This window comes from Gavialis gangeticus, unplaced genomic scaffold (genome assembly GCF_001723915.1).
Source record: "Gavialis gangeticus isolate Ggan-Ray unplaced genomic scaffold, GavGan_comp1, whole genome shotgun sequence".
Lineage (NCBI taxonomy): Eukaryota > Metazoa > Chordata > Crocodylia > Gavialidae > Gavialis > Gavialis gangeticus.
In genome coordinates, this window is record NW_017728959.1 from 890908 (window position 1) to 902344 (window position 11437).

At 47.8% G+C, this 11437-nt stretch overlaps 1 protein-coding gene across 1 annotated transcript; it reads left to right on the forward strand.

Moving 5' to 3' along the window:
- Positions 1-3651: 3651 nt before the first annotated feature.
- On the forward strand, positions 3652-9245 carry SUPT4H1 (SPT4 homolog, DSIF elongation factor subunit). The gene is made up of 5 exons (XM_019506863.1): positions 3652-3772; positions 3859-3965; positions 7893-7948; positions 8297-8350; positions 9055-9245. Exons 1-5 carry the CDS (start codon positions 3704-3706, stop codon positions 9120-9122), a joined length of 354 nt encoding a protein of 117 aa, XP_019362408.1. The 5' UTR covers positions 3652-3703; the 3' UTR covers positions 9123-9245.
- The last annotated feature ends 2192 nt before the right edge of the window (positions 9246-11437 follow it).

The following is an 11437-nucleotide window of genomic DNA, read 5'->3' on the forward strand; positions in this document are numbered from 1 at the left end:
CCCCTTGTTTACAGGTCAGTTTAAGTCTGAGGAGAAAACAGGAGCCAGCCTAGATGCCCACAATTCTATTTCCACTGCACATGAATGTCCTTTAAGGGATCTTTAAATACCCCACCCATGAGTATCCCAGTCTCCTGAACTGACTGAAAAGCAGAAGGCCCTGAACACAAAGCTCACAAATCCAGGGCATGATCCTGCAAAGTGCTGACTTCTAGATAAACACACTAAGCTCTCATGGATACCTCCAGGAGTCAGACTGCTTAAAGCTTCCCAGGCAGCACTTGAAAGAACAGGCCTCTAGTTCGCAGTTTTAAAGTATTTTTTCCCAGTAACACTAAGAGGAGGTTCCCTTGCTGCAAGCCCGAGCTCAACAGAACATGCCCTCAGTGGTTAAGGACCCCTTCTGCTCTTACTGCAGTATTATGTGGGCTGTGAGGGACAGCTCCAACTTTTTAAGTATTTTCATTGTCTGGTCTTACGCTGCTGGTACTTTTCATTTACAAACCAAGACCCAAGGATCTCCCTGAGCACTGAGAGAAGATCCAGGGGTTTAGCTAGATTAGGTGTGTCCAGGTGGGTTCTTAGAGGGGAAGGAGCTCTTTCTGACTGGAAGATTTATTCTGAGATATTTTAAATGGTAAGAGAAGTAGAGTTTGGTCTTCTAGGAGGAAGACCCATGGCTGAGAAATGCTCCCTATCCTGAGATACATGCTGAGCACTTGTGACTTCCTGACTTCAGTGATACTCACAGGTGCTCAGCACCTCTCAGAACCAGACTTTGAGGCCATTTATAAATGTGCTCAGGGGGCAGGGGGGCGTGCTTTAATTACCCCAGTTCCAAGAGCCATGCTAATTAAAAGCACCAGGAGGAGTGTCATATGTATCAGCATCCGCATGCTGAACATTGGTGGCAGGGCGCTTTGAACTAAAGCTCGTCGAACAAGCTTTAATTTAAAGCACCCTGCTGCCATTTTTCAGCACAGGGATGCTGATACATGATGCTGGAGTCTGCTAGAGCATGGAAATTACCATGTAGTCTGCTCTAGTGTGTTGGAGCAGCCTCCCTGTATGTGTATAGATGCCCTGTCTCCTATACTCTTCCAAAGCAGGGTTTTAGCCATAAGTTACACATGTGAGGTACAGGGGGGCACATGTCCCCTGAGACTGGCTGCCATTCATGCCAACACTGGCTTCTGCAGGCAGTCGCCGTTTGCCATGCCGACACTGCCGCTGGCTTCTACAGGCAGTTGCCACCCTCCTGCCGCCGCCAGCAGCTTCTGCTGTTGGCCATAGCTCGCCACGCCAACACTGGCTTCTGCAGGCAATTGTCACCCCACTGCCACCAGCTTCTGCGGGCAGTCACCACTCACTGCCAATGCTGCCACCCACAAACTGTGCCCCCCATCTCAGGAGGCACCACTCACCCATGGTTTCAGCTTTCTTCCCTTGAACTACAACAGGGCTTCAGCTGAAGTAGAAGTGAAAGCCAGAGCTTCCTAAAGGAGCATAATTCATTACCCAACCCTCAGCCGCCCCAAGAGGTGACAGAGAACACAGCTTTAGCCTCTTCCCAGGACACCCAGCACCACTGGGAGGCAGCTAATGTCGGTGCAGGGCCCCAAACTGTGGAGTCTGTCAGTCATGAACACTGCCCTCTGCTTCCTCCTCTTGGAAAATTCAGATCCTTTTGAAATGTGAACATGGTTGCCATTTTTTGCTGAGTCTGTTCTTTAGGCTCTTGGGGTTTGGAGGTAAATTACAAACCAAAAAATAGGTTTTATATATATGCAAAACTGTGTATTTATGTCTGAGTTAGAAACAAAAAATGTGAATATCATGATGTGCTCAGAAACATATTTATTTACTAATATATTTATCCATATACCTGGTCTGCTCGTGTTTTTGTTCTGTATAAAGTCATCAGAGGCTTGTTTTAAGAAGGTGCCTCCTTCCAGTTCCACAGAAATAAATTATTTCAAATGACTTGATTTTGGTCTCTGATGCTCACGAGAAAAAAGAATAAGGTTGGAATAAGTCCTTGCATCTATCCCTGGGTCCTCTGTGGATGAAGGCAGGAGCTGCAATCAAGTAGACTGGCTAGGTGTCACCACTTACTGAGTGAACTCCTACAGCAAGAAGCATACTTGCCTACTACTTTGAGATTTAGATTTGGTTTAAATAACACTGTATGAATTAACTAAAGGGAATCTTCTGTGCGTAGTCCATTGTAACAGTGGCAGTTTCCACAGAACTCTGGGAAAATCAGGAAAGTGACATCCTGACTTTTACTCCCCACTGTTGGTCAGCCTGTCGGCAGCAACATGCTGTTCCACAGGTCAGTGCTAACTCACTCTGGCTCAGAAGGGATGCTCCAGCAAGCAGACCTATTCCCAGAAAAGATCTAGCAGAAGTGTCTCCCCAATGTCATCTGCCTCCTCCTCATTGCTCTGGTTCTTTAGTCATGGCCTGGCTTTAGATATGCTTACAACACCATGTTGCACTCCTCAACAATATTTACTTTATGCTGCTTGACAGTGCTTTGAAACTAGCTGCATCTCCAAACCAGATGGTTGATGGGAGGAAACAAAAAGAATTATGGAAATTATATGGTTTGCTCCCAGTTCTTCCAGTACGTGTCCCATACTGCACAGAGCAAATAGTCCCAAAAGGCATGTTTGTGCAACAGTTCTTGTCAATCATTGGTGCAGATACACAAAAACCTACAAGTTTCAAGTGTAGACAAGTCTTGTGAAGCTATCATGCTATTTCCAGTTGCCTATAATTTTACCTGCTTTGAACTGCTCAGCCTGGATTTTTCTGCCTGGGTCTCTGCCTGCAGCTGAATGATTTTGGAAACTGTCAGGAAAAAATATGAAAAATTAGTTGTTTTGTTAAACTGTTTGTGTGGCTCAGGCATTGCAGCATTCTTTAGATGTCGGGCCGCCAGAAGGAACGAACCACCCCCAGCTACCTCCACACAGGGTCTTAAATGCCTATATTCTTCTTTTGGTGGCTGCATCTAACATGTTGGTGCCACTAAACCCCCGCGCCTCGGTTCCTCCTATAGGGCATACACAAAGCCACCTATGCCTATTTCCCTGAAAGATTTTCAAGCCAAGCATTACACAGCTCACTCAAGATCTGCATCACCTCTTCCAGGACTAGCCCCAAGCAGGCCTAGCAGCTACCCTGGTAGCCCCCGCAGTGAGGACCCTTGCCAGGCACGGGAAGATCAACGCGGATCAAACCGTGCCGCTGATTTCTGCGGTGCTGCACGTGACCCCCGCAGCTAGAGGAGCTCTTTTTAAAACGTGCTCGTAAAAGCTGCGCAGACCTCCAGCGAGACACGGGTCTGAGTCTCTTCCCCAACTCGCCTGCAGCAGGTGCGAGCGGCCCCGGCGCGCTGCTTTGCGAGCAGCAACGCTCGGGGCAGGAGGGACCGGTGCTGGGACACCACCAGCACCAGCAGCCTCCTCAGGGCGAACAGCCGCCCGCCTTGCCCCTGCCGGGCGCCTCAAAACGAGGCTGGCCCCGCCCCGCGCTGTTGCCAGGCAACCCGAACGGCCGCTTCCTGCCGCGCCCTGGGGGCGGGGCGGGGTGGGGCTTCCCCATGGCGCTTGCGCGCGGCGGCCCTGGGCGCTGGGCCGGAAGTCGTTCTGCCGAGCGCAGGAAGTGACGCGCGCTACGTGTGCTGCGTGTGGCGATGGCGTTGGAGACGGTGCCCAAGGATTTGCGGCACCTGCGGGCCTGTCTGCTCTGCTCCCTGGTGAAGGTACGCGGGCGGGAGGTGGGGGGCGGGGCCGTACTGTACTGTACTGTACTGTACTGTACTGTACTGACCACTCTCCGCGCCCGCAGACCATCGACCAGTTTGAGTACGACGGGTGCGACAACTGCGACGCCTACCTGCAAATGAAGGGCAACCGCGAGATGGTCTACGACTGCACCAGCTCCTCCTTCGACGGGTGAGCGGTGCGGGGCCGGCCCCTCTTCTCGGCCCGGTGTGGGTCCTGGGCGAGGGGTTGCCCAGCCCCCAAGGGCCCGTCCCTGCCCGCAGGGAGAGGTCCCGGCACCAAGCCACCCCCGTCCATGCAGCCCCTCACCACCAGCTCTGCGTACTCGGGCTCCTGGCTGTTCGCTGTCCGGTGCTTGCATCCTGCCCAGGTCGTGCTGGCGAGGCCGACGGTCCTTGGTGCACAAGCACATTCTCCACCTTCGTCCCACAAGCCCCTCAGCTGGGGGCTTCTACCTAGAGCCATCGCTACAGGCATGTTTGGCACATTTCACAGACCCCTGACACCGACCCCTTCTGCCAGCAGAGGGAGACCTCTTGCTGAGGTTCTGGCTGCACTGCTATTCCCCGCATCCTTTTGCTTATGCCTTCCCTGTCAAGGGCCCCACCAAGTCCCAGGACCCTTCCACTTAACCTTCTCCTGGATCTGATAGCTGATGTGTTTGGCCAGACCAGGAAGACAGCTCTAGCCCTGGCAACTGTGGGGCTCCGTCTTCTAATCCTTCATCCACTCATCTCCAGGCAGGTGTTTCATTAACTGGCTCCTTAGCCTTGTTCGAGGACCAGTGGGTGCTGACTGGTGCCCTCTGCTTAGTGTCCCCCGGTTGGCGCACTTGTTAACTTTTGATCTGCACTTCCATCACTTGTTGTGTTTTTTGTCCCCTGAATCAATTGTTGTTTCTAGTGGCATTCATAATTAAGGGAGCCTTAAAGTTTTCCTGTTGAGCCTATGCCTTCTGTACCTTGGTACAACAAGTAAACCAGTCTGTGAATAAGGGAAGCCAAAACGGGGGCTGTGAGTTGAATATTAACATGTGAACCCAAGAAGGAAGACCTTTAGGATGCTGAATTGAGGTTCTGTAATGAGGAGTGTGAATTTGACCCTGTAATAGCCTAGTGAATGAGAGAAGGGTAATCTGGTGCCTCGCATCCTGGGGAGTGCTGGGGAGCTCTCCCGTGGCCCTATGGAGCGGAAGAGTAATTTACAAAATAAAAATAACTTTAAAGATTTAGAATAAGCTGAGTTTGAGGTCGTTTCAAATAACATTAAAATGTTTTCAAAAGTTAGCAGGGATGAGGAGGGTGGGCTCTATAATAGTGCAGTTCCTTTGACTCTGACTGTATTAGAAGATAGCAAGTGTTGTATTTCTGTGTGAAGTGAGACACAAGGATTGATTTGAGGAATTGTATCTAGTGACCTTTCAGTATAGTAGTTTACAATAATAGAGTCGTTAGTGCAGCTTGCTGTGGACCGACAGGTGGAAGAAATAATTATGTTTGCTGCCAAAATATTTTTCTTTATGTGCTGCTAACATAGAGCAGGGGTGTCAGACATGGCCTGCAGGTCAGATCTTGCCCATGGAGCAGCTCTATCTGACCTGTAGAGCTACTGGAGGGCCAGTCAATTTAGAGGTGTGGCCTGACACAAAATCTGTGGATGTGACTATCAGCAGCAACAGGGTGCGGAGCTAGGGCTGTGACACACAGCTCTCCCCTGCCCTGCAGTTTCTTGAACCACCACCATTTGTATTACTTCTGCCATGGCAAGCAACTGCCTGGCCAGTGTCTGCTTGCTCCACTTGCTAGCGCTGTTGTCTTCCCATGCCCTGGGCTGGATCCATCCCATGAGGAGCCCCATGGTCCAGATCTGGCCCAGGGCACAAGGTGAGCTTGCCACCACTGATATAGAGGAAAACTATATGCCTCCCTCTTTCAGCAAGTGTATGTATTTCTGTAGTGGAACAAGACTGTTGTTTTGAACTTGTAATTATCAGATCCTGCTGATGACTTGCAGTTTGGGGACTGGGGTAGGAAGAAAGGTATGTGGGGAAGGAATGAAAAATAGGGCATATATATGCCACTACATCTGTGGTAGGGAAGGTGGTTTGAGTTTGGACTAGGAAGGAGTTGGGGCCTTAAGCTGGTATGATTTAGACTGAGCTTGTACGATTGTTATGTATGTAGTTGTTAACTAGAAAGGAACAGTTCTGGTCAATGGATAAAAGAAGTGCAGCCAAGAGGTCATAAATGGAGAAATGGGTTTTTGGGGGGGGGGGGTTTCTGTAGTTTAGGACTAAATGGAACAGGCTTGCCTAGCGAGCCAGAATAGGTGACCGTCAGTCAGAGCTATGTAGACTAATACAGAAAGATGTAAAGGATGTTACCAACCTTTTTCCTTCTCTGTTGCCCAATGGTTGACTGTACAGGTACTGTCAAATGATAAGAGGTAAAACTAGTTGGTGTTTTGAAAATTATTCTGGTGCATGAGAAGGAATAGAATTATGCTTAGTTTGCTATCTCCTCTGTCCCAGTGGGACTAATTGGAATAAAAGGAAGAAACAAGTAATTCGTGAAGTGAAAACTAGCAGCAGAGGGTAGACATTGCCTCTTACAGAAAGGATTGCCGTTCTACAGTGTGTCAAGTTCCTGTCTCATGGAATGCCTAAGCTTTGTAGAAAGGTAGTTAAACGCTCAACTTTATGGCACCTTTTAATTTTTAAATAACCTTCCCATATGCCTCTTAAATGTTAAAGTTTAAGAACCTTTCTCCTACCAGATAAAGAATTCCAGGCTCTCCTTTCCTTTGAAGCTTAGGAAAGCTACAGAAAAAATTAGTTCCTACTGTTTCTGACTTCCAGGCTGCAGCTGTACAGTTACAAGATTCCCCATTGTGAAGGATTCTCTTCCTTCTCACCTTCTTGAAAGCCTTAGAATATCTAATAGCTGCACATAAGACCACAGGAAAGAGAGATCCAAAGGCTGCAGAAATCTTGTCCAGTCCACAGTTTCCTGTCCCAACTCACCTTGAAGTTTCAGGGCCCTGCGTATATTTTGAATTTCTAATGGGGGAAAAAGTAATTCCAATACAAAACCATTCTTGCCTACAACATGCATGAGACATTGGGTATCCCCTTTTTTAGTCTTTAGACTTTTGGTCTGGAACTGCTCATTCTTCCAAGATCCTTTCACAGGGGGGTTGTGCAGGATTCCACTTCCATTCCTCTTGTTAACATGTATGTTGTTGACTAACTTCAGAAGGAGTCTTGAGCTGTTGACAGCAGCATACCATTAGTTCATTGATTTTCTTAGTGCTGGATAGATCTGATTGCTGGTAGGTGGTAATGTTCACACTGATGGGGTATTGCCACCCTTTGTATGTGTAACTTGTGATTGTGACATCTTCCAGATTTCTGAGCTGCTTAAATGGAATCAATATCTTCTTATAAGTGTTCTGATTATGGATGCACCTAAAGATCTTGCAGAATGAGGGTGCTAGCCTTTGCTATCAGTTGACATGATTGGTCCCCAGTTCACTTCTGGGTACAATTTGAGGTGGGTTTTTATCTGGAAATCTGTATAGCTTGGAATATCCTGGGATTTGACTAGCACTGAAGCTCTTAGACATCAGATCATGTTCTGTCTGAAGTCTCTTTCCTTGCCCCTGTGGGCAGAGGCCCCTGCCAGCTAAACCCAGGGCATTCTCTGTAGACTGCACTCTGATGTGACTTGCTAGAACACATGTTTTGTGATCTTTAAGTAGTGGTGCTGGGAAGTATAGTGGTGGCTGTTGGAGATAGACATGACTTTCTTAACTTGTAAGGTCTGGTATGTTTCCACATAGGGAGGTGGAGGGGTCTTTCCTGCTTTTATTCCCCTCTGTGTCCCCCCTCCACACTCCCAAATTCCACCCCACCCCCACCCCGGTCTGCTAATGAGAGCTGCGGCATGGATGTGAGCAGTAGAAGTCAGTCCATTTTCTATGCCTCCATGACCGTAGCCCTGGCAGGTTCTGTGCTGCACAGTGGTGGTGAGGGGGAGTTTGCCTTGCAGTTTGCAGTCTGAAATTAACCTTGTGTGTTAACCCATTTCTCTTCTGCAGGATCATTGCTATGATGAGCCCTGAGGACAGCTGGGTTTCCAAGTGGCAGCGAATCAGTAAGTGACTGTTCTAACACGATTCTGACTTCAGCTCATCTTTCTTTAGGGAATCTTAAGATAACAGCCATTGCTTTCCTGGCTGTCTCTGTCAGGGCCAAGGAGGTTGGCAGGGTTTCTTGCTCAGTGATCTGTAGCTGACTGCAGTGGCTCTTAGAGACAGCTACTTTTTTTCCGTGGAATATGTGTTCATTCATTACTTTCCTGGCACCATTGGATTCAGTTCTGCCTTCTTCCTGTAGATATAAAAAGGAAAGTGTTCAAACTCCAAATGAGAGGAGTGTGTTTTCCCATGGCTGGAGTCTTAATGAATAATCTAGAATGCTTTTGCTCGATTCTCTCTCTCAGGTAACTTCAAGCCTGGTGTGTATGCGGTGTCCGTTACTGGTCGTCTGCCTCAAGGTAACCTTCACATTGTTTCTAACTGGAGTGATGGAGTGGCATCTCCCCATCACTTTCACAGATGCAGGAGGGGAGGGGAAGCTTATGGTTCAGACATTGCACTTGCAGCACTCCTAACTCAAGCTCATATGAAGCTAATTCCAGCTCCTTGAGGGGTGACTTGGTCCATGTTTACATACTTACCTGGAAAGGAAATACTTGGTACAAAAGATCCAACAGTTGGGAGCTGAATCCAAAGCCAGAAAAATTCAAACTAGAAATGAGGAACTTTCTTTTTATTTTGAGCAAAGGCATTTTTTTATCCTTGGAAGCTACCCCAGGAAGCATGTATTTCTGGTTTCTTATTCATTACTTGCAGACTTCTGGTCTTCAAATTGAGATTAGACATTTTCTGAAAAATGTGCTTTAATCAATGTGTTGGGTTTGGTATAGGGATACCTGGGTAAAAAGGAATTTCCTGCAATAGACAGGTCAGGCCAGATGTTTTGTGTTCCCTGCTAACTCCAGCTCTGCAATAGGGCTGGTACTTCTCTACCTCACAGGTGTGTTTCATAGAAAGATGTAGTGACTGAAGTCTCGGTATTGTGGGAATGGAGAACAACAGAAGTGTATTGTGTCCCTACCTGCCCAACCACCAGACTTCCACAGCATTACCTTCCTCTCCCAGATGGCACCAAAGCTCATGGTTTTTATCCTTGTTGCAGGGATTGTACGGGAGCTGAAGAGCCGAGGCGTGGCCTACAAATCCCGAGACACAGCCATAAAGACCTAAGGAGCCATTAAGTCACATGGAGGAGTCCTTGGTGCTCTGCCAGCATTCCTGTTGCAGATAGGTTGGAGTACAGAGACTGCTCTAGAGCACTGTTCTGGTGGTTTTCAGCACTAGAGTGGGGAAGAGCAAGCAGGAACTTGCATTGGGGGTCCTTGGATCAACTCTATCCTGTCTGTGTTCTGGACTCCTCTGATACCACTCTTTTTGCCCAGAGAATAGCAATAAAGAATCTGATTGGGGGGAGGAGGGGCGGGCTGCGGGCCTCATGATCTGCAAAGGGGGAAGAGAAGAGGGGGTGTGCTTGTGATTTTTGTAAATATACCCAATAAATCATGCACTCAGTTGTTTGCCATTCTTTTCTCAGTCGCCTTTTCCATGTGCCTCCAAGGGCTGAATCTGAGTAGAGGCAGTGCCCCAGTTAAGCCATTGCCTTAGCTGTGGGTTTGACTACTTGCAGACCACTGCATGCAGAAACTGTAGAGCTTGGGCCCTGCAACTGCCACCTCTTGTCTGGGCATCTTAGATTACAGGTCCCTTCTGTACCAATGAGAAGTCATGCATTGTGGTTGAAGCACTTGGCTCTAGATGATGGGTGCAACAGGCAGGAGGAGTCATGGAGGAGGGAGATGTTCTTAAACCTTTCATCTGGAGATGATGTCTGCAGATCCCAAGAAGCTTGACTACCCCCACTGTGCTACATGGTGCGTTGACAAAGTTAGGCTTTGGAGAGGGGAGAAGTATCAGTGCTATGCAGAGCAAGAGGGCTGGTAGGGACTTTGGGCAGTGCATACTTGAGTTTTCCTATTGGAGCTATAATACCCGCACTCCATGCAGTTTGGCTTTCAGTTCATGGAACTCCTTTGCCCTGCCCTCCGTGAATGATGGACTTAGATCAGTGGTTTTCAACCTGTGATCCGGGGACCCTTGGGTCCACAAAAGATGACTGTGATCAATTCAAAAGTATATGAATACCCACACTTAAAATTCAAAGGGGTCTGCACCTCCATTCAAATTTTTTTCATGTCCACAAATGAAAAAAGGTTGAAAACCTTTGACTTAAATGAATTCTTCCTAGTTCTCTCTCCTTATTTGTCATATTAGCTGCTGCCCTTTTGCTGCACATTGAACATCTCAGCGGCTGTTTGAAGATGTGTTTAAAAAAAAAAAGGTGCTTTACTTTAAAATCAGCACCTTCCTGAGCCAAGCCCTGCACATGCCCAGAAATGGCAGTGCCTTAGTTGGACCTGGCTTGCCCAATGTCTGTAAATACCAGGTGCTTTAGGGGAGCTTTTTTGACACTCAGCTGATTGATTCAGCTTTAGCTAAAAGTGCCAAAAAGCCTCGCTGAAGTACCTGATCTATACAGGTACTGCAGAGCTGGGTCAAAGTAATGCACTCCTGATTAAAGCATGGGATTTTTGGGGCGGGGGGGTTCTTTTTAACATCTGCAAGCAACCTGTTTGCCTAGGGCTTTGCTCTGTTTTGTGCTTGTCCAGGAGGAGTTGCTGACTGCAGGAGAATGGCTGCACTTTAGCTCATAAAGGTAAGCTAGTAAAGTACTTCTGCAACCCTTACAAAGCTTAGCCATGCAAATCCCATTCCTCTTACCTCTCCTGTGTTAAGGTTGCTTGAATTAACATTCTAAAGCCCTATTTGTGTCCTAAAAATGCTGTACTTGTTCTGAGGAAACTTTCTGCAGATAGCAAAGAAAATCCAATGTTTTGATGGCAACATTTTCAGAGGTGCTACCATGACTTAGTTTTCTGTCCCTCTGACATCAGCAGGATTCATATGTAAGCCATTTAGAGCTACATCTACAGAAGCACTTTGCCACTACAATGTGCGTCAGCACCCAGGCTCCCTATCCAATGAATGCATAGAGTTAGGTGCTGAAGAACTGGATCTAAATCAGTGGAGCACAACTTAGAGCAGCAAGTCAGGTGTTTGTGACCTTGCTGCATCATGGGCCTCCACTCCCCTCAGGTAGGGGAGGAAGAGACTGGGATAGGAAGTGGCTCCTAGTGTTGGAGGGGAGGAAGAGTGCTCACCTCCAGCTGGGAAGGGGTTCAGTGGCATGTAGCAGGGAAGGGAAGGGAACTGAACCAGCCAGACTTGAGATGTTTGTTGATTTCCAACCCCCACCACCACAATGTCTGGATCCAGTCACTTCGGGTGAGATCCATGAGGTACAGGTTCAGCACCACTGATCTAGATGAACCAAAAAGCTTAGTAGGGCCTGAGATAAGCAAGAGGAAATGTTGAAGAAAGGGGTATTTTTTAACTCCTTCCTTGGACTTGCTTGCTTTACTAGGCCA